This window comes from Oncorhynchus gorbuscha, linkage group LG16 (assembly GCF_021184085.1).
Source record: "Oncorhynchus gorbuscha isolate QuinsamMale2020 ecotype Even-year linkage group LG16, OgorEven_v1.0, whole genome shotgun sequence".
Taxonomy (NCBI): Eukaryota; Metazoa; Chordata; class Actinopteri; order Salmoniformes; family Salmonidae; genus Oncorhynchus; species Oncorhynchus gorbuscha.
This window is the reverse complement of record NC_060188.1, coordinates 32,744,948-32,770,985: the sequence shown is the minus strand read 5'-3', so window position 1 is coordinate 32,770,985 and position 26,038 is coordinate 32,744,948. Positions and strand designations below refer to the sequence as shown.

General features: G+C 45.8%; 1 protein-coding gene across 1 annotated transcript in view; it reads right to left on the bottom strand.

Moving 5' to 3' along the window:
- Nucleotides 1–26,038, bottom strand: part of camsap3 (calmodulin regulated spectrin-associated protein family, member 3) — a 57,222-nt gene that overhangs the window by 3,690 nt on the left and 27,494 nt on the right. The window contains 16 exon segments of the mRNA XM_046306114.1: nt 300–418; nt 2,672–2,790; nt 3,103–3,205; nt 3,365–3,651; nt 3,858–3,991; nt 4,089–4,238; nt 4,241–6,371; nt 6,504–6,576; nt 7,013–7,083; nt 7,301–7,343; nt 7,734–7,818; nt 8,466–8,605; nt 9,293–9,431; nt 10,685–10,717; nt 13,528–13,614; nt 13,758–13,913. Coding sequence (XP_046162070.1) covers nt 300–418; nt 2,672–2,790; nt 3,103–3,205; nt 3,365–3,651; nt 3,858–3,991; nt 4,089–4,238; nt 4,241–6,371; nt 6,504–6,576; nt 7,013–7,083; nt 7,301–7,343; nt 7,734–7,818; nt 8,466–8,605; nt 9,293–9,431; nt 10,685–10,717; nt 13,528–13,614; nt 13,758–13,913 — 3,870 coding nt within the window.

Below are 26,038 nucleotides of genomic sequence, written 5' to 3'. Positions count from 1 at the left end.
TGAACTGAGAGAGAGAGGAGGTGAACGGGATTATAAACAGTGGCAGTGTGGAGGCTCCAACCAGGTAGACTGACGGGCAATCCAGTCTAGCCAGCAGAGTGGAGGATAGGAAGGTTGTTGATTTAAAGGGCTCTAACAGGGGTTGTTGTTGTTGTTTGCATCCCAAATGGCACCCCTATTCCCTTTGTAGTGCCCTATAGAACCTGGTCAAAAGTAGTGCACTATAATGGTATATGGTGGTGCCATTTGGGTAGCACACATTTGTTTAAAGTGGAGTTGTTGATTCATAGAGTTCTGACCTCTACGATCTTGTTTTTCTGCGGTTCGTTGACCTTGCCAGCAAGGCAGCAGCGGGAGATGGCGTTGTGGATGATGAACTTGTTGGACTTGAAGCTGGGCTCCTTGTACAGCTTGGGCCCTGGGAGCCAACACAAATATCACAAACAAAAAAAATCAAACACAAAAACAACACATTTACACAAATCAACAAAATCAATACAAATAGCCATAGATCAAAGAACAAGTACGTTCCCATGTGAGCTTTCTGTTAATATGTGATGGATCAGTTCAAACAGATACAGTTGAAGTTGGAAGTTTAAATGTATTTGGCTACGGTGTATGTAAACTCAGCTTTTCACAATTCCTGACTATTCCTGACATTTAATCCTTGTAAAAAGATGAAAGAAATCATTCTCTATAAAAATAAAATAAAGTGGTGATCCTCTAAGGGTCAGTTTTTTTATAGAGAATGATTTCTTTCATCTTTTATTTCATCACATTCCCAGTGGGTCAGAAGTTTACATACACTCAATTTAGTATTTGGTAGCATTGCCTTTAAATGATTTAACTTGGGTCAAACCATTTGAGTAGCCTTCCACAACCTTCCCACAATAAGGTGGGTGAATTTTGGCCCATTCCCCCTGACAGAGCTGGTGTAACTGAGTCAGGTTTGTAGGCCTCCTTGCTCACACACGCTTTTTCAGTTCTGCCTGCAGATTTTCTATAGGATTGAGGTCAGGGGCTTCGTGATGGCCACTCCAATACCTTGACTTTGTTGTCCTGAAGCCATTTTGCCAGAACTTTGGAAGTATGCTTGGGGTCATTGTTCATTTGGAAAACCCATTTGTGACCAAGCTGATGTCTTGAGATGCTGCTTCTGTATATCCACATAATTTTAATTTCTCATGAAGCCATCTATTTTGTGAAGTGCACCAGTCCCTCCTTCAGCAATGCAACCCCACAACATGATGCTGCCAACCCCGTGCTTCACTGTTGGGATGGTGTTCTCCAGCTTGTAAGCCTCCACCTTTTCCCTCTAAACATAACAATGGTCATTATGGCCAAACAGTTCTATTTTTGTTTCATCAGACCACAGGACATTTCTCTAAAAAGTACTATCTTTGTTCCCATGTGCAGTTGCAAACCATAGTCTGGCTTTTGTATGCCGGTTTTGGAGCAGTGACTTCTTCTTCGCTGAGCAGCCTTTCAGGTTATGTTGATATGGACTCGTTTTACTGTGGATATAGATACTTTTGTACCCATTTCCTCCAGCATCTTCACAAGGTCCTTTGCTGTTGTTCTGGGATTGATTTGCACTTTTCGCACCAAAGTACGTTCATCTCTAGGAGACAGAATGATTCTTCTTCCTGAGCGGCATGACGGCTGCGTGATCCCATGGTGTTTATTCTTGCGCACTATTGTTTGTACATATGAACGTGGTACCTTCAGGCATTTGGAAATTGCTCCCAAGGATGAACCAGACTTGTGGAGGTCTACAATTTCTGAGGTCTTGGCTGATTGTTTTTATTTTCCCATGATGTCAAGCAAAGAGGCACTGAGTTTGAAGGTAGGCCTTGAAATACATCCACAGGTACACCTCCAATTGACTCCAATTATGTCAATTAGCCCATCAGAAGCTTCTAAAGCCATGACATGATTTTCTGGAATTTTCCAAGCTGTTTAAAGGCACAGTCAACTTAGTGTATGCAAACTTCTGACCCACTGGAATTGTGATACAGTGAATTATAAGTGAAATAATCTGTCTGTAAGCAATTGTTGGACAAATGACTTGTGTCATGCACAAAGTAGATGTCCTAACCAACTTGCCAAACCTATAGTTTGTAAACAAGAAATTGGTGGAGTGGTTGAAAAACAAGTTTTAATGACTCCAACCTAAGTGTATGTAAACTTCTGACTTCAACTGTACTTATGATGACATCATATTCTCAGTATAGGCTCTGTTCCCATATCCATACTAGCATTCCACTCATGATAAAGTTCTCTCTCGTAAACATAAATGGTAGTGTCGATCTGTCATGATACAAAGGGATGAGTGAGATAACGAGCAGCGTTAGTTCTGCTACTTTGGACAAATCTCGATTTTGCAGGTCTTAGCATCTTTCAGAATTCGGACGGTGTGGGGACACTCGGTCTGTAACTTGCAAAGAGAGAGCTCATCGTTCCGGTTACCGTATGGACCTAGAACTTAATCGAAGATCTGGCCAATTACACAAGACTTTAGTTCTGGGTTAAGTAATATTATTGATGAATGCTAGTGTGGATATTATTGGAACAGGAATATTGGAAGAGGGAACTAGAGATTATGTCACAGTCATGGACCCCGAGTGATGGTTAACAGTGAGCTGTAACGTAAGGTTAAAGGTAAACGTACCGGTGTACTCTGGGATGGAGGCGGGAGACGAGGCTGTGGAGGCATTCTCCCAGTCCTTCTCGCCGTTCTGATTGGCTATTCGTCCCGGTGACATCAGCCTTGAGGGGGAGTGAGATCGGCTGTAGGGAGGAGAGGACATTTGTTGTGAAGCATAACGAAACAATCTACTTACCGGTACATAAACAGACATGCATTGAATTACACATTTGGGTTAAAAATGGGCCAATAATGAGGACGGGAGGAGGAGATCGTCAGGCAGCTACAGCTCCCTGTGGGGGGGTAACAACTAGTTATGGTTAACCATAGCTACATGTGCGGTGGAAATACAGCTGGTTACAGTTACCATAGCTACCAGTACGGTAAAATACAGCTTGTTGACAGTTACCATAGCTACCAGTACGGTAAAATACAGCTTGTTGACAGTTGGTTACCTGGGAGATTTCCTGACGGTCAGTGTCCCGCTGTTGCCAGTGTCGTTAGCCATCGAGGACAGGTTCATGGTAGAGTGGGAATAGACCTTGTTGAGTTTGGAGCCTAGTGTGAGTGAGAGAGAGAGTGAGACCAACAGAGAAAAACCCCATTAAAAATGTGACATCGCAGTCTTCTGAGATGCGCAGCACGACTGCAAACAACAACAAGGAGGAACGCCCCCAGACTGACTCAGCAATGGGAGAGATGGGAGTTTATATTTACCCATGAACCCCTTGGCGGGGCTGCGGGAAAGCACCGAGTCGTCCCGGAACATGGTCTTGGGTCTCTGCTTCTTCACGCCGCGCACCGTGGTGGGCTTCTGCCGCAACACCTTGTCTAGATCCTCCATGATCTTCAGCTGCTGCCTCCGCTCGTACTCCTGCCTGGTGAAGGTGTCTCTCCGCTGGGTCGTGCTCTCCGATGGGGGAGTACCGGGGGTCCGGGGCCGGTCCTCACCACTGCCACCACACTTGTCTCCCCAGCCCTCGATGTTAAACCACTCAGGTCGGCTAGAGGTATAGAGAGAGAGGGGAGGAGAACCAATCAACCAATCAAATCAATGACTTATTCAAATAAAAATCACATTATTTATACATTTGTCACAAAGTGCTGGGCAGTAACCCGGGCAAAAAAAACAAGCAGCGCCATCTAGTGGATTTAGAGAGTCGACTGTTGGACAGTGCAGTATTGTAAGTGGCTTGAAAACGCAACGCACATCGCATGCTCCTTCTCTCGCTTCTCCTCCTGCTCCAGTCTGCGTCTCTTCATCTCCTCCGCCCTCTTCCGCTGTTTCTCCATCAGGGCTGCTTTCCTCTGGGCCATCTCGTCCTCCGGCCGCACCTTGTCATCCTGATGGTGGACACACACCGGTATAGGATTAGTTAGGCTTACAACACATACACGGGGAAACAGACACAGACAAACACACACACAGAGTCCGGCTAACCTTAAAGAAGAAGCCGACCCCTCCCTTCATCTCGGGTTCGGTCACGTCGCTCATGGAGTCGTCCATGACACTCAGGTCATCCTCGTCCCCGCACAAGGCCGATAGAGAAATCTCGATCAGGCTGCTGCGCTTGCCATTAAACACCCCCGCAGCTGGAACGTCACTCTCAAACGAGCACTCGGAGGGCGCCCCCGAGCTCCCACCACCCCCTTGCTCCTTTCTCCCCGAGGCCTGAGATGTGGCGGTATCCAGGTCCATGCTGAAGATGCTCTGGTCCTCGTTGGAGCCGGCGTCCGACATGTTGTCATCCAGGGCCAGCGACAGGGCCCGGGGGGGTGGGGGTTGGGGCGGGGGAGGGGATTGGGGTTGAGGCAGGGCTGGGGGCAGAGCTGATGTTGAAGGTGGAGGAGTTCTGGTCCCGGCACTGCCAGGGGGAGGCGCGGCGCAGGTGGGGGATAGTGTCCACATTCTGTGGGGGGGTGAGGATGCGCGACATGCCCGGTACTTTGAGGTCCTGGGGGCGGGCGTGGTGGTAGTGGGTGGCCTGGTGCTTGGGGCTCTTGGGAGGCACCGACTGAGCCCGGCGCTGGACCTGGGGTGACTTGGATGTTCTGGCGGGACTGGCTGCGTTGCGGCGGGACGACGAGGGGGAAGATGAGGCGGAGGCGAGGTCGCGGGGGGGTGGACGCGCGGGACATGCGAGTCGGGGGAGGGGCCGAGGATTTGAGACTGGGCGGGATCACCCAGGACTTGTTGCCGGCGGGAGCGGCAGGCTTCTTCCTGATGAGTTGGTTCTGTTGTTCGGAGAGGCGCTGCATGTCGCTCTGCAGGGAGCTTAGCGCCGCGTTCAGCTTTGAGACAGCATTGTTGTAGTCCCCCAAGGGCGCTGGCTGACGCGCTACCACTCCGACCTGCTCTCCTCCTGGCCCTGCTGCCCCTGCACCCTTCTCCCTTCTGGGTAAGGAGGCCTGCTTGTTGTCCAGGTGTGATGAAGGTTTTATATTCCCCTCCTGCTCCAGTGAGAGGCGCCGTTTCTCCTGCTGCTGCACCTCCTGCTGCTCCTCGTCCTCCATGCGAGCCAGCCTTTCCTCTAGCGTCAGCCCCCTGAGGTCCTCCTCTGTGGAGGAGGTGCTAACCTGGCCCCCCTCCTCTTCCTCTTCTCTCTCCCCCACTCCCTGCTCTTTCTTCAGCTGCAGGAAGGCGCTCTTGCCCAGTCTCTGGCGGTGCTTGGCGAAGATGGCCTCAATCCGTTTCTTCTGGGCCTCGATGGCCTTCCTCTTCTCGTCCAACCGGGCTCCCAGCTCGGACATCTCGGTGGTTAACCCAGGACTCTTACTGGGGCTCTCCTCTGTCGACTTCTGGGGCTGGACCACCCAGCTGGTCATCGGAGCTGTCGTTGCCGGGGCGACCGGTTCGCTGCTGCTGGCGCCGCCGCTATTAGGTGATACACCCACTGTCGACGGTTTCTTCTTGCGCTCAGCGAAGCTGGTCATCCTCACGCCACTGTCCGGCGCGTCCGTTCCCCCTCCACAGCTTCTGGTGTGGACAGCAGGCGTGGCAGGGGTGGACTGGGCATTGGGGAGGAGCAGGAGGTCCTCAGAGGCGTCAGAGTCCACGCTCCCGTCCCTCAGCACCGAGTCGTCATCCCGCGAGCCCTCCGAGGTGTGTCGGGTACGGGAGAAGGGGGTGGAGGAGGCCTGCTCCCTGGGTGCCTGCATCTTGCCCCCCATGGGGAGGTGGGGGTGGTACATCATCCCAGATCGGGACGGGGCAGAGCAGCTGAGGGGTATGGGGTTAGGCGGGTGGGAGGAGTGAGCGGCGCGGCCGTTGCGTCTGGTGCTGGCCGGGTCGTCTGGAGAGTGCAGGAAGAATCCATCGGCCGCCCCGTCAGGGTGGAGCCGGGGCTCCATCTTGTCCTCGTTGTGTATGATCTGCAGGGCCTCCTCGATGGTGGGCAGCTCCCCATCCCCAACCCCATCCCCCTCTCCCTCTCCTTCTCCCTCTCCCTCTCCCTCTCCCAGGCCATTCTCCTTCAGCAGCATGGGCACCACGGAGGAGCTCTGGGTGGCCCAGGAACCTCTGTGGGAGCCGGGGGGGGCGGGGGGCTTGCTGAGCAGGTGACTAAGGTCCTCTGGGGGGGTGTAGGGCACGCGGGTTATGGTCTGGCCGGGGGCCACGTTATCAGAGCTGACCGAGCGGGTGATGGCTCCGCCCATCACGACGTCCACGTCGCTGTCCAGGCCAAAGGGAATGCTAAAGGACACGGCCGAGGACAGGGGACGACTGGACGGAGAGAGACGGGAAGAGAGAGAGCGTTTACTTCATTGAAATAGAATTGACCCCAACACTTTGTACTGAGATACAACTGAAATATGGAGCTAACAGAGAGAGAGAGACAAAGAGATGGGGTCCTACCTGAAAGGCTTCTTGGTCCATGTTCTCCCAGCTCTCTCTACATGAGACATGGAGGCAGACTGAGTCAGAGACACTGCACACATTCACACACAGTCACCAACACAGACACACAAAGACACACAGGCACTAGTCAGGGCATGCAAAGATAAACACCAAAAATAAATACAGAAAAAGGCAGAAAACCTTCACATGGACCCACTGATAAACAAACGCAGACAACACAGTTATAAAAGACTCCCCAGAGTGTGAACCTAAGTACCTGTTCTCCCTCAAACACCTTGAGGAGCGTTTGATTGAGCATGCCTGCCTGCGGTCACAGATGAACGGGGTTTGCACTTTCGGGACTACTCCATTGCTTCCATTGGGCCAGGCAAGCTCGTTTCATTGCATTACACGTAATTGTGTTGTTTGAGTGTAAATAAAACAAACACTATTTGAACCCGGGTGTTCTGCAGAGGGCAGACGTGTGACAGACCTAAATGATGGGATGGGCGTTGCCCCGCACTCACCTGGCGCAGGCCCTGGCGACACTGGTGAGGAGATGGGCAGGAATGGCTTCTTGAAGATGGAAGGAGAGCCGCTGAAATACGGACAAAAACTTGTTTCAAGATCAAGTGTCAAGATGAAGCTTCAAGTCGATTTGCCATAGGTAAAATAAATACATCGGAAATCTACTCACTCACCCGAGCGCTCACGATAAACGTTCACTCTAAAGATATCATTCCGGAGACAGATTACTACTGACATAGAAATATAAAGTCATGTTTGTGATTATGACAGTGCGAGAGCTGCTGTACCTGTTATTGCTCAAACTGGTTGGCTTGAGCGGTGCAGAAGCATCTGGAACAAAACAAACAGTCTCATTAGTCAAATGTCGACTCAGGCGACAGGAATCACACACACAAGACTCGGGCTTGAATGTACCAAGCATCTCAAAAGTAGAAGGGCTGATTTAGGATCAGTTTAGCCTTTTAGAATCACAATTATTTTGGACAGGGAGGACCTGATCCTAGAGCAGCACTCCTACTCAGAGTAGCTTTATGCAAATAGGCCCTGGGGGTGTATTCAGTGAGGCGAAACGCTCCGAATAATGCAGATAGAAGTGTAACAACTAGAGCTGACATAATTCCCTATTCTACTTGACAGACCACCACATCTGTTCGATAGGACAAATTTCTATGTGCACGTTTTTGTAACATTGCATCCTCCTGAACCCAGCCCAACACTTACCAGTGGTGTTCAGTGGCTGAACAAACTCCGGCCTCCGTACCTCGAACCAACCCAGCAGCTCCGCTAGGAAACTCATCATGTTGATCTGAACATACCAGAGAAACAGTTCAAAGGAGCCCTGTAATGCCATTTCGATCTCCGTAACAATTCATTCCTGGATATGAATGAAGTTACATGCTTTAATAGTTTTACTACATGTATGGCATCCAGCGGCAGTTGGCCAAACACTCCCTGTATAAAGACAGTCTTTTTAGATGTTTTAAATTTAACTAGGCAAGTCAGTTAAGAACAAATTCTTATTCACAATGACGGCCAACCAGAGAACAGAGGGTTAACTGCCTTGTTCAGGGGCAGATTGACATATTTTGACCTTGTCGGCTCGGGTATTCGACCTGCAACCTTTCGGTTACTGGCCCAACGTTCTAACCACTAGGCTACCTGCTGCCACTGGGCTACCTGCTGCCACTGGGCTACCTGCTGCCACTGGGCTACCTGCCGCTCCAGTCTAGGCAGAGACATACATTTAGCCACACATTTCTAAATGCATGGCTCTGGGGGCAAGACAATGTGTAGATCGGAGCTCTCCAAACCTGTTTCTGGAGTGCTACCACCCTGTAGGTTTGTACTCCAACCCTAGTCTAGCGCGCCTAATAATAAGCTCAAATAAATCTGGTTAGTTACAACTGGGGTTGGAGCAAAATCCTACAGGGCCTTACTGGCGTGGGGGGGTACCTGGAGCTCCTGTGGGGAGTAGAGCAGGTCCTCCAACACTAGGGGGCAGCAGCTCTTCAGACAGCTGTCACAGAACTCTCGGATCAGCTGCAGGTTGTACAGGCTGTCTTCCACCGCCATGGACTCCTTCATACACACATCTGAAGGACAAAACCAGGATCACTTTATTGTCCAACTACACGCAGAGGACCGACGGGAATTCGACTTTATCCCAACCCCGCTGAAAAAGTCACACGTACAGTTTGGAGAGGCTAGAGCACAGGGAAGCCATATTACAACTCTCATTAAACACAGGATCGGTACAACGAGCAGGTAGTCAGGCCATGGAGTCTAAACATCTAACACAGGACAGGTAGTACAGTATGTGGTAGTACAGTATGTGTAATGATACACTGCGCACAGTAGGTTACTGTAATGATACACTGCACACAGTAGCTTACTGTAATGATACACTGCACACAGTAGGTTACTGTAATGATACACTGCGCACACAGTAGGTTACTGTAATGATACACTGCGCACACAGTAGGTTACTGTAATGATACACTGCGCACACAGTAGGTTACTGTAATGATACACTGCACACAGTAGGTTACTGTAATGATACACTGCACACAGTAATACAGTAGGTTACTGTATTAAAGGTAGTGTGGTTTAAACCTAGATGGAACCTGTAACATAGTAAGCTAGGCTTTTTAGTCAAACTCTCAAGCATGTACTATATTGCATTGTATTGGACAACTATACGCAAGTCCTGTGTTTTACTTTGGTATTTGCATATCAAATACTGTCATGCTAATTTGTATCATATGGTTTTATGTACGTACCCTCTAGCTGCAACAGGCCGGGGCAGTAGTAGTGTACAACAGCAGCGATGGCACAACCGTTGGAGAGGTCTTTGACTTCAGTCACCACCGGAAATGTAGGCTTCTGCTTAGACAGCATCTTGTCCTTTCTGTAGCGGATCTTAGATGGGGTGAGAGAGAGAGAGAGAGACGTCATTGAGTGAGTACGGGAGAGTTGGGGAGATGTCCAGGTTTTACTGGCCATTGCGAGTTCAAGGTCAATGTTCTTAAAAAAAAAACAGGTGGACATACAGCACAAATGGTACATACACACGTGCACACAAACACCCATCAGGCTCACGGATAACGTGACCAACAACATGCTCCTAGAGGAGAGAGAGAATAAAGGGGTGGAAGTGGAGAGAGAACAGATAACATGCCATGGAAGTGGAGAAGAGAAAGGTGCAGCCAACCAGGCAGCAGAAGCCATGGGGAGAGAGAGAATGGCTTGCGTCCCCAATTGGCACCCTACTCCCTGTATAGTGCACTACTATTGACTATGTAGTGCAGTAGTCTTGACTAGGGCCCTGTTCAAAAGGGAATAGGGTGTCATTTTGGACGTATCCATAGAAAGAGTCCAGAGACAGCGAGGGCTTTGTCAGTGGAAAGTAGGCCAGGAGAGAGTCTCGTCGGAGGAAGATATTTAACCCAACCTGACGCAGGTAAACTATTCAGGTTGAGACTTCTCAGGTTTTAGACAACGACTGAACACAGCCAGCACAGTGTCAACACTGTCAGCAGACTGTAATACCTGGGGTCTGTTCAGGAGAGTGTAATGTTACACAACCGTCCCAATCAGATAGAAAACGTATATAGTGTGAAACAGCTATGACTATCGGCCATGTTAGAATGGTTGTATTGGAACAGTTCATAATGTTTCACCGCACATTAAAAGGCCTACACCACAAGCTCATTACTTCTTACTCTATGGGCCCTGGCTAAAAGTAATCCAACAAATAGGGAATAGAGTGTCATTTGGGACTCAAAACAATGACTGGCTAGTGGCTCGAAACAAACAAACAAAAACGTCACATGGTCCGTTTTAAGACGGAGCCGACCAGACGGACTGGTTTCTAGCAGGAACGTTTTTTTCTCTCACATTTCCAGAGCCCTGAGTGGATTACATGTGATTTATGTCCAATAACAACAATACCCTGCCCATCCCTACCCCTCCCTGTGACATCAGCCCAAGGAAATGTACAGCGGATAGGCCTAGTGCAGAGCAGTATGCCTGCATTCTTATATTGTACCAACAGGGGGAGAGGCAGGGAGAGAAAAACAGAACAGACCTCTCATTCAAAAATCTAATAAGAGCGAGGATAGAGAATATGAAGACAGAGAAAGATAAGCAATGATGCAAGAGGAGAAACTTACAGGGACAAGTTTCCAGTACCAGCGAGTGGGACACTGTCAGAGAGGAAAGAGGACAGAGAAAAACAGGGAAGGAGAAGACAGGTGGAGAGGAGGAAAGAGGACAGAGAAAGAGGGGAAAACAGGGAAGGAGAAGACAGGTGGAGAGGAGGAAAGAGGACAGAGAAAGAGGGGAAAACAGGGAAGAAGAAGACAGGTGGAGAGGAGGAAAGAGGACAGAGAAAGAGGGGAAAACAGGGAAGGAGAAGACAGGTGGAGAGGAGGATACTATATGTATTAAGGCTACTTTAATAGGACAGTTAAGAGGAAAACGACCGTTCTGAAGAGTATATATATATATATATATATATATATATATAGTGCCTTGCGAAAGTATTCGGCCCCCTTGAACTTTGCAACCTTTTGCCACATTTCAGGCTTCAAACATAAAGATATAAAACTGTATTTTTTGTGAAGAATCAACAACAAGTGGGACAGAATCGTGAAGTGGAACGACATTTATTGGATATTTCAAACTTTTTTAACAAATCAAAAACTGAAAAATTGGGCGTGCATAATTATTCAGCCCCCAAAGTTAATACTTTGTAGCGCCACCTTTTGCTGCGATTACAGCTGTAAGTCGCTTGGGGTATGTCTCTATCAGTTTTGCACATTGAGAGACTGAAGTTTTCGCATTCCTCCTTGCAAAACAGCTCGAGCTCAGTGAGGTTGGATGGAGATCATTTGTGAACAGCAGTTTTCAGTTCTTTCCACAGATTCTCGATTGGATTCAGGTCTGGACTTTGACTTGGCCATTCTAACACCTGGATATGTTTATTTTTGAACCATTCCATTGTAGATTTTGCTTTATGTTTTGGATCATTGTCTTGTTGGAAGAAAAAATCTCCATCCCAGTCTCAGGTATTTTGCAGACTCCATCAGGTTCATCCAGAATGGTCCTGTATTTGGCTCCATCCATCTTCCCATCAATTTTAACCATCTTCCCCGTCCCTGCTGAAGAAAAGCAGGCCCAAACCATGATGCTGCCACCACCATGTTTGACAGTGGGGATGCTGTGTTCAGGGTGATGAGCTGTGTTACTTTTACGCCAAACATAACGTTTTGCATTGTTGCCAAAAAGTTCAATTTTGGTTTCATCTGACCAGAGCATCTTCTTCCACATGGTTGGTGTGTCTCCCAGGTGGCTTGTGGCAAACTTTAAACAACACTTTTTATGGATATCTTTAAGAAATGGCTTTCTTCTTGCCACTCTTCCATAAAGGCCAGATTTGTGCAATATATGACTGATTGTTGTTCTATGGACAGAGTCTCCCACCTCAGCTGTAGATCTCTGCAGTTCATCCAGAGTGATCATGGGCCTCTTGGCTGCATCTCTGATCAGTCTTCTCCTTGTATGAGCTGAAAGTTTAGAGGGACGGCCAGGTCTTGGTAGATTTGCAGTGGTCTGATACTCCTTCCATTTCAATAATATCGCTTGCACAGTGCTCCTTGGGATGTTTAAAGCTTGGGAAATCTTTTTGTATCCAAATCCGGCTTTAAACTTCTTCACAACAGTATCTCGGACCTGCCTGGTGTATTCCTTGTTCTTCATGATGCTCTCTGCGCTTTTAACGGACCTCTGAGACTATCACAGTGCAGGTGCATTTATACGGAGACTTGATTACACACAGGTGGATTGTATTTATCATCATTAGTCATTTAGGTCAACATTGGATCATTCAGAGATCCTCACTGAACTTCTGGAGAGAGTTTGCTGCACTGAAAGTAAAGGGGCTGAATAATTTTGCACGCCCAATTTTTCAGTTTTTGATTTGTTAAAAAAGTTTGAAATATCCAATAAATGTCATTCCACTTCATGATTGTGTCCAACTTGTTGTTGATTCTTCACAAAAAAAATACAGTTTTATATCTTTATGTTTGAAGCCTGAAATGTGGCAAAAGGTCGCAAAGTTCAAGGGGGCCGAATACTTTCGCAAGGCACTGTATATAGAGCCTAACAATTATACAACCAGTAAGCATTATGTTGAGATACTGGTAACTGCTAAATAAAATGAAACACTTGTGTAAATGAGGGACACGAAAGCAGGCGCTTCCACACAGGTGTGGTTCCTGAGTTAATTAAGCCACTAAAACATCCCATCATGCTTAAGGTCATGTAGAAAAATGCCCAGTTGCCCATTATTTTGGCTACCATGGCTACAAGACATCTCAGTGACTTTGAAAGAGAAGGCTCAAAAGGAGACTAGGGGGTTTAAAGGGTTGTGTGTGTGTGTGACAGTCACCAGATCTCAACCCAGTTGAACACTTATGGGAGATTCTGGAGCGGTGCCTGAGACAGCGTTTTTCCACCACCATCAACAACAAAAAACAAATGATGGAATTTCTCATGGAAGAAGTCTCACATCCCTCCAAACCTCTAGGATCTATGCCAAGGCGCATTGAAGCCGTTTCAGCGACTCGTGGTTTCCTTTATTTTGGTAGTTACCTGCACAAGCACCAGATTACTAGAGAGATTGGTGTGTGCGTAGGAGACTATAAACTGTCACGATAACGTAGAAATATCTTACATGCACACGCTGTCTAAAACATGCTTGTTCACAGGAAATGTTTACATCAGAGTGTTTTAATAGCATGTAATCCATGAGATTAATGTATTCGTGTTACACAATGTGTTTCATAATGTGAGTGCCGTTGACATAAATACTGCATGCGTCCTCAATGGCACCATACATAGTGGACTACTTTTGACCAGGGCCCATAGGGCTCTATACAGATGCACTATATAAGGAATAGGATGCCATTTTGGACACAGTTCCTGTGTAGTACAGGTGTAGTGTAATACTTACAGAAGGCTGGACAGGCTGTGGCTCTGTGCTGTCCTGAGACGGGTCACCCTGTGCACCCTCTGTTTGCTCTCTCAGCCTCTGATTCAACTGGGGATGGGATGGTGGAAAGCCGCACGTTATAAGTCTGTATATTTTGTACTCCGATATAAATTGGGTTATGAAATCATGACTCGGCAACGCAGAGAGAGAGCGAGCGAGAGCGAGAGAGAGCTCCCTGTCCTTGTCCTCACCCCATTCACCCAGTGGAGCAGGGTGTTCTCCCAGCTGGCTCCTCCCACTCCACCCAGAAGCTCTTCCCCTGTCGCCGCACTGGACATCCTCACTGCGCTCACCGTCTCCATGGCGCCCACCGACATCAGGGCATCCATCACCGCCAGGTGGGCACTCTGCACCAAATCACAGCAAAGAGAACAGGGAACTGTCAGCATTGGAACAGTCAGGGGAGGTAGCTGCGTGATTGGCTGTCCGCCCACCAAACCCAGACGACATTTAATACAGCATCCATCAATTATGGCTAATGCAATAATGGTGGGTAGCAGCACTAACATTTAGGCTGTGTCCCAAACGGCACCCTATCCCCTGTATCGTGCGCTACGTTTGACCAGAGCCCCTAGGGTTGTATCAAAGTCCCTGTTCAATGTAGTGCACTATTTAGGGAAGTGGGTGCCATTTGACTGCTCTGAAAGAGCATGGTCCATGTTAATGTGGCAGAGCTGGCGAGATGAGATCACACCAGGCTGCAGTATGTATGGCAGGTTCTCAGGTCAGTACCACAACCAGCCACTAGGGGACTCCAAGAACCACAGCTCTGAATCAGCAGAAAACGGGAGAGAGAGAAAAAGAGAGAGAGAGCTTGTCTGAGTGAACTTTGGAACATCTGTGCTATCACGATAACAGCCCTTTTTTACTCTGTGTACTCCCTCTCTGCCCCTTCACGGTATACTTTCTCTTTCCTCCTAGTCATTCCCCCTTCTCCCTTCTAATCGTTGTGTGCGCGCGTTTTCTCCCTCCTCTCTGCTAGGAGATATGGCAGCATGACTCATGGACGACAGGTTACAGGATAACGTTGTGTACAGGGCCTCTAGGGCTGCGCAGGATACAGTTTGGTTCTGTACAGCGTTGTTCTGTAATCAACCCACTAGGGATAGCTCAGTGAGAGAGATGCACAAACCCCAGGAATCCTGTGGCGCAGTGTGCGTGTGCACACACACACACACACACACACACACACACACACACACACACACTAGAATGTGAGTAAAACTACACACACAAAACCCCTTCTTTCACAACAACACAACCATAAAACATACAGTATCAATTTACACAACATAAAAAAGGGCACAACAATAGCTTCCCCCGTCACATCCCAAACCGAAACTGCTGTATTTCCAGCCAACCCCCAATGCAGGGTCCATTGCTTCTGTTCCTCTCCTCTCCTTGCCCAAAATCATGACAGTGCCTTTCTCCAAGCTAATTAGAGCCCCAGTACCTTTTCTCATAGCCAAACCTATTAGTGCCTTTAGCTCTCATGGCCCAAGCCCATTAAAACACACCAAAAACATGATCAGCTCACTCAGGGGAGAGCTCCTTAGCTCCCATAAGAGGGTTAGCTCGTTATCGGTCTACTGCTGCTTCCCATGGGGTTAGGTCAGGGATGGGCAACTGATGGGGTTGGGGCCCCAACAAAAAAAATCGTAACTCATCATGAGGGGTCTGCGTAGACAAGAACAGCCTTTGACCCGGTTAGTACAGTCAAAGATGTGTATTACTAAACCCAGATAGACGACAGCCTGTCGTTTCCAATGGGAACAAATGAGTCATAGTTGCCAGAACAAGCAAGGAGGTGGGCAGAGCCAAGCACGAGCTAGCGAGATCCTATTGGCGCATTCTAGCATGTATCTGCATGTTTCCGTTAGGGAACGCCTCCTCTGTGAAGTGCGCGTGAGCAATAACTCAATTTTGCACTCCTGACTTTTTTATTTTTTGTTGCAAAGGGTAAAGTCCACAAAAAAACTTTGTCCACTCTGGACATAACAGATTAGTTTTGGGAACAGAAAACTGTATTGAAATGAAACGTTTCAGCGATCAGAAAATGTGCACAATGTCACCCAAAATCCATCTCGTTTCATTGTCTCTCACTGTCGGCCACTGGGCTTCCTCTCACTCCTATTTTTGGCAGTGAGTGGAGACGCCAAGGGGAAGCTTCACATGTATACATCCAGTGAAATATCTCCTTCATTGTTCCCATCTGTGGTAAAGTCTAGAACTGTTCATAGAAACACAATGCTCTGACCTAATCAAACCAGGGCCAGTGAAGGAGAGTGCAAGTTAGAGAGAGTCTGGAGGGTTGGATTTAGATAAGTGCTCTTAGGGTTATCAGTAGGTCTGTAGGACAGATATAGACAGACAGAAAGACAGACGCAGAAAGAAACAGATAGCTCAGTGTGCAGACAGCCAGGCAGACAAGCAGTGTTAGTCAAGCCTGGAAAGCACAGCATTTAGTCAAATCAAATACAATTTTATTTGGCACATGTTGCCGAATACAACCTTACAGTGAAAAGCTTACTTACAAGCTCTTAACTGACAATGAAGTTAGGAAAAATACCTAAAAAAGTAACAATTGAAGAGAAGCAGTAAAATAACAATAGCGAGGCTATATAACGGGGGTACCGGCACAGAGTCAATGTGCCGGGGCACCGGTTAGTCGAGATAATATGTACATGTAGGTAGAGTTATTAAAGTAACTATGCATAAAAAATAAACAGAGTAGCAGCAGTGTAAAATAGGGGGGGGGACAATTCAAATGGTCTGTTTATAAGCCTTTTGGACCTAGACTTGGCGCTCTAATACAACTTGCCATGCGGTAGCATAGAGAAGTCTATGACTAGGGTGGCTGGAGTCTGATCATTTTTAGGGCCTTCCTGACACCGCCTGGTATAGAGACCCTGGCTGGCAGGAAGCTTGGCCCCAGTGATGTACTGGGCCATACGCACTACCCTCTGTAGGGCTGATGACACTATTGTGTCATCGGCAAACTTAATGATGGTGTTGTAGTCGTGCCTGGCCCGTGCAGTCATACAGACTCAGTCAAGGACAGGTTGAAAATGTCAGTGAAGACACTTGCCAGTTGGTCAGCGCATGCTTGGAGTACAAGTCCTGGTAATCCGTCTAGGTCCTGCGGCCTAGTGAATGTTGACCTGTTTAACCTCTTCGATATAGGGGGCGCCATTTTAATTTTTGGATGAAAATGTTCCCGTTTTAAACAAGATATTTTGTCACGAAAAGATGCTCGACTATGCATATAATTGACAGCTTTGGAAAGAAAACTCTGACGTTTCCAAAACTGCAAAGATATTGTCTGTGAGTGCCACAGAACTGATGCTACAGGCGAAACCCAGATAAAAATCCAACCAGGAAGTGCCGCATTTTTTGAAACCGCCTCATGCCAATGACTCCTTATATGGCTGTGAATGAGATCCGAATGAGCTTACATTTTCCACGCATTCCACAAGGTGTCTACAGCATTGTGACGTATTTTTAGGCATTTCCATTGGAGAATGTCTGTAAGGGACCATATATAGCGAGTGGTCACATGGTGTCTCCCAGAGAAAATCTTGCGTAAAATACTGAGGTAGACATTTTTCCAATCGTTTCTTATGAGAAACCAACTGCCTCGACAGATATATTATCGAATACATATGTTAAAAACACCTTGAGGATGGATTCTAAACAACGTTTGCCGTGTTTCTGTCGATATTATGGAGCAAATTTTGAAAAAAGTTTGCCGTTATAGTTTAACCTCTTCAGTCGACCCTCTACTTTTTCGAACATTCTGTTAAAAATCGCGCAACATTTCAGCGCCCTGCTACTCAGGCCAGGAATATAGTATATGCATATGATTAGTATGTGTGGATAGAAAACACTCAGACGTTTATAAAACTTGTTAAATCACGGCTGTGACTATAACAGAACGTGTGTTTCATCGAAAAGTGCAAGAAAATCTGATCACTGGAAATGGAAATAAATATCCTTGCGCCACTTCCAGGAATTGTTCAAAGTGAACCGAATTACATGAGGCCGAGGTTTCAGTGCCTACAGCTTCCACACGATGTCTAGAGTCGTGTCATTTGATTCAGCTTTGATTCTTCGTCAAACCGAATCAAGGGAATCAATTCCCTCCAGTCTCCGACCGGATATTTTGGTTGAGAGTTACACGGACATTTTTTCCAGACGGACAGCTAAAGAGTATACTTCGCCTCGTGATCAATTTGATCGCTTATTAACGTTTAATAATACCTAAAGTTGCATTACAAAAGTATTTCGAAGTGTTTAGTGAAAGTTTATCGTCGACTTTTTGAATTTTAAAAAATGACGTTACGTTATGAAACGCTATTTTTTCCGTTTATCACACAGTCTTCATATATCGATATCTAGGCTATATATGGACCGATTTAATCGAAAAAAAGACCCAATAGTGATTATGGGACATCTAGGAGTGCCAACAAAGAAGATGGTCCAAGGTAATGAATGTTTTATATTTTATTTGTGCGGTTTGTGTAGCGACGACTATGCTAATTATTTTGTTTACGTCCCCTGCGGGTCTTTTGGGGTGTTACATGCTATCAGATAATAGCTTCTCATGTTTTCACCGAAAAGCATTTTAAAAATCTGACTTGTTGCCTGGATTCACAACGAGTGTAGCTTTAATTCAATACCCTGCATGTGTATTTTAATCTATCTGATACATGCTATCAGATGAAAGATAGATCTAACACCCCAAAAGACCCGCAGGGGACGTAAACAAAATAATTAGCATAGTCGGCGCTACACAAAACACACAAATAAAATATAAAACATTTATTACCTTTGACCATCTTCTTTGTTGGCACTCCTAGATGTCCCATAAACATCACTATTGGGTATTTTTTTCCGATTAAATCGGTCCATATATAGCCTAGATATCGATCTATGAAGACTGTGATCAAGGAAAAAAAATAGCGTTTTATAACGTAACGTCATTTTTTAAAATAAAAAATGTAGACGATAAACTTTCACAAAACACTTGAAATACTTTTGTAATGCAACTTTAGGTATTAGTAAACGTTAATAATCGATCAAATTGATCACGAGGCGATGTATATTCTATAGCTGTACGTCTGGAAATAATGTCCGGGTAAATCCCAACCAAAATATCCGGTCGGAGACCGGAAGAAATGCGCTGCCTCGTGTCCGTTTGACCAAGAAACAAATCGTAGGCAAATGACAAGACTGTTGACATCGTGTAGAAGCTGTAGGTAATTGCAACCTCGGCCCATTTTAATGTGGATCACATTCAACAATGGGTTCTAGTGGCGCATGGATATATTTTCCCATTTTCAGTGATCAGATTTTCCTGCGCTTTTCGATGAAACGCACGTTCTGTTATAGTCACAGCTGTGATTTAACCAGTTTTATAAACGTCTGAGTGTTTTCTATCCACACATACTAATCATATGCATATACTATATTCCTGGCATGAGTAGCAGGGCGCTGAAATGTTGCAAGATTTTTAACAGAATGTTCGAAAAAGTAGGGGGTAGGAGTAACAGGTTAACAAGAAATTTGTGGAATGGTTGAAAAACGAGTTTTAATGACTCCAACCTAAGTGGATGTAAACTTCTGACTTCAACTGTATGTGAGGTGAAAATGATGAATCAGGCACCCTATCGATAGCAACAGCTCATGGTCCTCCTGGAATTCTTTAAAAATATATATATATTTAACCTTTATTTAACTAGGCAAGTCAGTGAAGAACAAATTCTTATTTACAATGACGGCCTAGGAACAGTGGGTTAAGTGCCTTGTTCAGGGGCAGTGGATTGGAAGACATTTCTGAATGTTCTTTGCCCAGCATACACCCCTCCAACCAGACATGCTTTTACCTACTCATTTGTTGGATGCAGAGTTCAACAGAGTTCAAGTGAAGGTCAAGCAAATCATAGAGAAAGCAGACTGTATTGCAATCATCTCTGATGGGTGGTCGAATGTTTGTGGGCAAGGAATAATGAACTACATCATCTCCACCCCTCAACCAATATTCTACAAGAGCACAGACACAGACACACCGGTCTTTTCATTGCAGATGAGCTGAAGGCAGCCATCAATGATCTTGTACCACATAAGGTATTTGCACTGGTGACCGACAATGTTGCGAAAATTAAGGCTGATTGGTCTAAAGTGGAGGAGTCCTACCCTCACATCCCACCCATTGGCGGTGCTGCTCATGCATCGAATCTGCTCCTCAAGGACTTCATGGCACTGAAAACAATGGATACACTCTACAAGAGAGTCAAGGCAATGGTTAGGTATGTGAAGGGTCATCAAGTTATAGCAGCAATCTACCTCACCAAGCAAAGTGAGAAGAATAAGAGCACCACATTGAAGCTGCCCAGCATCACCCGTTGGGGTGGTGTTGTCATCATGTGACAGTCTCCTGGAGGGGAAGGAGTCTCTCCAAATGGCCATAGCAGTAGCCATTGCACGGATTGAGGGGCACAATGCCATCTTGTCTGGTGTTCAGACTCTGCTAGAGAAGAAATCCATACTGCCCTACCCATTTGTTTAGTTTTTTTACCTTTATTTATACAGGTTTTTCTCATTGAGATAACATCTCTTTTCTGGTCCAGTAGCAGCAGGGGGAACAACGTTTCAGACAAAACAACTTACATTCACTAACACAACATTAAACAAAACTATAAACACACATACAATACAACAAAAACATTTCACATTAAAAACACTAAGGTCTTGACTAAAAACAGCTGTCCTAAAGACAATTACACTCTTCTAAGATATATACAGCGATCAAGTGTTTAAACTCCACCAACGAAACTAGATCATCAAATTTTTACATGTGCAGGAGAGAATTCCAGAACCACGGAGCTAAGTAACTAAAACTATTTCTACCATGACCTGTTCTAATTTTAGATACTGTTAGAAGCAAATGAGAATGGAACCGTAATTGATATTTATCTACCGACCTGACTAAAAAAAAGAACAGAGATAAAATGGCATTTTATAAATCAGTGTATACCAGTGTTGAAGCGTAAGCAAGGTCAATGACGACCAGCCAACAGCGCTGTAGAGATCAATGTTTTTGATTTGTAATGAACCCGAGGGCTCCATGATACACTGAATCAAGTGCTCTCAGGGTAGTGGCTGAGGCCTACATATATAGAACATCACTCAAATCTAAAACCACCAGTAATGTACATCGTACCAGCTCCTTCCTGGCCTCAAAAGAAAAACAAGCCAAGATGCCGGTAATAAAAACCTATTTTCAGCTCAAGTTTCCTTATCAAGTTCTCTACATGAACAGTGAAGCTCAGCTTATCATCAACCCACACACCAAAATATTTGTACACTTTAACTTGCTCTATAGTATGTCCAGCCAATGTAACAATGATATGATTAGTAACATACCTGGCATTTGAAAATAGCATGCATTTTGTTTTACCCGAAATTAGAACCAGTTTTAAAATCATACAGATTCTGTTATATGATATTAAATGCTCTTTGGGCATTTTCAAAATCTAAAGATAAACTACTACCACTTGAATAAAGCGCATCATCTGTATAAAAATGAACATCCCCTGTTTCAATAAGATCTCCAATGTTGCTGATATACAAAATGAACAACAGTGGGCCCAAAATAGAACTCTGCGGAACACCTGAGCACACCTCTACGGACCCAGATTTACAACCATCCGCCATTACACATTGGTTTATAAATTACCTATCAAATCGTACACAATCTAGAGCATGACCAGTAATTCCACAACATTTTAACCTTTGCACTAAAACAGCATGGTCCACGGTGTCAAAAGCCTGTGACAAATCAATAAAGACACACAATGTAATTTCTTATCAAGAGCACAGTGGATGTCATTTAAAACCTTCAATGTTGCTGAAACATTGCTGATTGCATTCCATTTAAGATGTTGTTTTCTTGGAAGTAGGCCTTTAGCTGCCTGCTAACTAAAGGACTTCAGTACCTTTGACAGTACAGACAATTTTGAAATGGGTCGATAGTTGTCAAGTAGCGAAGGATCTCCACCTTTCAGGAGAGGCAGTACAAAAGCAGATTTCCAGAACTTGGGGATTTCCTTTATATCAAGCATGAGGTTAAAAATACATGTTAAGGGGGGAGCAATGATGTCTGCAGCTAGGTGTAAGAAGCAGAGGTCTAGTTCATCAGGGCCAGGGGATTTTTTTCCCCCAGCCATTTCTTTCAGGGCTTTACACACTTCTGAAACAGAGAAGGATGAAAAGGAGAACCTGGTAAAGGAGTGCACAGGGGTGTCAGGTAAATTCATAGGGTGCTCGATTATACCTTTGACCTTTTCAAATAAACTGCCTGCATCAACAAAAAAATGCTGGTTCAAGGCTTTCTGAATGGAGGTTCTCTCAGTTACAATCTGTGTGTCTACCAACAATTGTCTGGGAAGCTGTGAATCTTTTTTGTACTCCAAACCTTTCACTACTTGCCAAAATTTGGATGGATTATTTAAATTATGTGAAGTAGATTTCAGGTAGTGGTCTGCTTTCAATTTACGGATCATAGCCACACCCATATTTCGAAGACGTTTAAAAGCCTTCCAATCATCTGCCTAACCAGTCCCGCTTGCTTTAGCCCACATAGCATTTCATTCCCTTATGATTTTTGTAAGTTCCTTAGTAAACCAAGGGTTCTCGCTGCCCTTAATCCTGATTTTTGTTTTTTTAAAGGGGCCTATTGTATACATCCTGGAATGTGTTGTGGAAGTAAGAAAAGGCTAGTTCAACCTCATGGATTAATTCCATTCTATTCCATTCAATGCTAGATACATCATGTAAAAAACCCTTGAACATCAAACCGCTTCCAGTTCCTTTTCGTAAACCATGTGGAGATTTTAGGAATTTTACCATCTCTCACACAGGCAATAGTACAGTGATCACTTATGTCATTTGCAAAAATACCAGAAGCATTAAAACGATGAGGAGTTGCTCCAAGCAGAGTTCTAAAATACATCAAAAAGCGTAAAGACTTCTGCCTGAAGCCCATACATGCCGCAGCATCCTGTCTGGTGCAGAGATCAACAAGGCCTATGATGTCTCGCCACCTTGGCCTGGATGAGGGCGAGGTTCTTGGCAGTCTGGCAAAGTAGACTTCCAAGCAAGGGCTTTGGGATGAAGATGCAATATGGCAGTCGTGCCAACATGTCTTTTCAGCCACCTGGTGGAAGGGACTTTGTGGATCTGAGGCTCTTTCCCTTGTTGACTCAATCATCCGCCAAATCCCACCACCAGCCGCCTCAGAGGGCAACTGGTCCTTGGGAACACACACACCAAAGCACGCAAGGCTGACCAATACAACGGCTGAGAAACTGGTGGCCACCCGGGAAAACGTAAGGCTTTTTGAGCCTGACAACGAGCCGTCCTCAACAAGGTTGGAAAGTGACAGTGAAGATGAGGCCTCAGAGTCAGATGATCAAGAGGTAGACATTGAGGAGGTCCAGGGAGAAGACATGGAAGTCTGAGAGGAAGACAACCAAGGATTTATTTTCTGGACTATCATTTTACAGATGTATGTTGAAAATGTTTTTGGGGAGATGCGATGGATCATTGGGGATCATTCAATATTCCCTTTTGTTGTTCAGTGAAATCCTCCCATGTGAAGAGTCAACTCATTTAATTACAGTTCAATTTGTAACTAAATGTATGTTTTTATTTCTATTGGAAGGATTTAATCACTTGCAATTATGTCTACTTGTGATAAGGTAAAAGGTTTAGGTTTCTGTCTCCATATGATATGTAAATATATCCAATGCAATAAACATCTACATTTAATTGGTATTAATATTAATTTGCATATATTCCTGTTAATTCCCATTTATTCTCATTAATTCCCATTTATTCTCATTAATTCCCATTTATTCTCATTAATTCCCATTTATTCTCATTAATTCCCATTTATTCTCATTAATTCCCACGGAAAGTTTCCACCTCTGAATATTCCCCAAAATGTGCAACCCTAGTGGCACCCACGCACGAACACACACCAGGTTCTGAGAAGTGGGCCTACAGGTACATGTACCCTCCACTGCTTCCCACCGGATACGAGAACAGCCTTTGACTCAGTAAAACGTAGAACTGTTTATGAAACACACAACACTCTGACCTTCCAATCAAATCAAGGCCATGCAGTGAAGGACAATGAGTCTGGAGGGTTGTGTGTCTGGAGGGTTGTTTTAAATAAGTGCTCTTAGTGTTTTCAGTAGATCTCAAGGACAAAGACTGAAAAACAAAACAGACAGCTAGCAGGGCAAGCAGATAGCAGGGCAAGCAGATAGCAGGGCAAGCAGATAGCAGGGCAAGCAGATAGCAGGGCAAGCAGATAGCAGGGCAAGCAGACAGTTCAGTGTGCAGCCAGGCAGGCAGGCAGGCAATGTTCGTCTAGCCTGGTAAACACAGCGTTCAGTCTGGTTTTAACCAGGCTAGGTTTCATTTAGACTAGCCGTTCAACTGAATGACACCAGGGGCTCGTGTCCTGAAGGCCTGTATTCATGAATTTTTTAAGAGCAGGAGTGCTGATCTAGGATCAGTTTAGTCTTTTTTACCTGTTATATGCTCATTCTAAGGATCCACATCACTGCAGAGACAGAGACCGGGGCTGAGGACAGAGATGGAGGATGAGACAGGCTAAGGGGAAAAATGGAGATGGGCTGAGGACAGAGACAGGGTCACATACAGGGGCTGAGGGGAGAGATGGAGATGGGCTGAGGACAGAGACGGGGTCACATACAGGGGCTGAGGGGAAAAATGGAGATGGGCTGAGGACAGAGACTGGGTCATATACAGGGGCTGAGGGGAAAAATGGAGATGGGCTGAGGACAGAGACGGGGTCACATACAGGGGCTGAGGGGAGAGATGGAGATGGGCTGAGGACAGAGACGGGGTCACATACAGGGGCTGAAGGGAGAGATGGAGATGGGCTGAGGACAGAGACGGGGTCACAGACAGGGGCTGAGGGGAGAGATGGGCTGAGGACAGAGACGGGGGTCACATACAGGGGCTGAAGGGAGAGATGGAGATGGAGATGGGCTGAGGACAGAGACGGGGTCACATACAGGGGCTGAGGGGAGAGATGGGCTGAGGACAGTGATGGGGGCACAGACAGGGGCTGAAGATGGGCTGAGGACAGAGACAGGGTCACAGACAGGGGCTGAGGGGAGAGATGGAGATGGGCTGAGGACAGTGATGGGGGCACAGACAGGGGCTGAAGGGAGAGATGGTGATGGGCTGAGGACAGAGACGGGGTCACATACAGGGGCTGAGGGGAGAGATGGGCTGAGGACAGAGACGGGGGTCACATACAGGGGCTGAAGGGAGAGATGGAGATGGGCTGAGGACAGAGACAGGGTCACATACAGAGGCTGAGGGGAGAGATGGGCTGAGGACAGAGACGGGGTCACATACAGGGGCTGAGGGGAGAGATGGGCTGAGGACAGAGACGGGGTCACAGACAGGGGCTGAGGGGAGAGATGGGCTGAGGATAGAGACAGAGATGGGCAGAAGGGAGAGAAAGGGGCTGAGGACTGATGTGTAGCTACGACAGGGGAGAGTAATTTGGGCAACACTAGCTGGGGATATAATAGATAGAGGACACAGAAAATATAGAAATGTACCCATTGCTATAATGGTACTGCGGTCGTTTACTCGACTATGCTTGTTCTACACTAACAGTTGTTTATTGTCTGCCCCTTGTACATGAATCTACCTCTCAGAGCAATAATGATTCCATCTTTCTTACATTACATTTAAGTCATTTAGCAGACGCTCTTATCCAGAGCGACTTACAAATCTTTGTCTCCCCGTCTATCAGTGTTGTTTCACATAATGCACAACAAAATAGTCCCCAAATGGTACCCGATTCCCTAAAAGGTGCATTGCTTTTGACCTAGGGCTGGGCGATATAGCCAACATATCACATCACAATATTTTCACATTTGTAAAGATATTTTGTTTTTGAACAGTAAAACTTCCAAATATGCTTTATGAGTAGTTCACGACCCCCCAGTGTGGCAACACATACATTCTAAGTGATTTCAAACGAGTCTTTCTCCATCCAAATGGTTTTATACTGTTCAAACTTGAAAAAAAAAAAACATTTTGTACAAGTTACGCACTTTTGATATTACGTATCCATGCTTCACCTATTCCTCTCTGATTTTGAAGATACCGTTGCACAAATAACATGCTAGGCACCAGAACGGGTCCCAGGCTGCATTAGTCATCTACGTCTTAGTTCATTTAGAAGCTAACGTTAGCCAGCTAACTAGCAATTAGCATTAGGGGAGAACAATTTATTTTAGCCACAGCTTGCTAAGAAAAGAAACTCGCAGACAGTAGTTTGCAGACAGTAAGATAAACAAACTAATGTTGTTATAGAACGCTAGACTGCAGTGTGAACGGCAAGAAGGTGACTCAA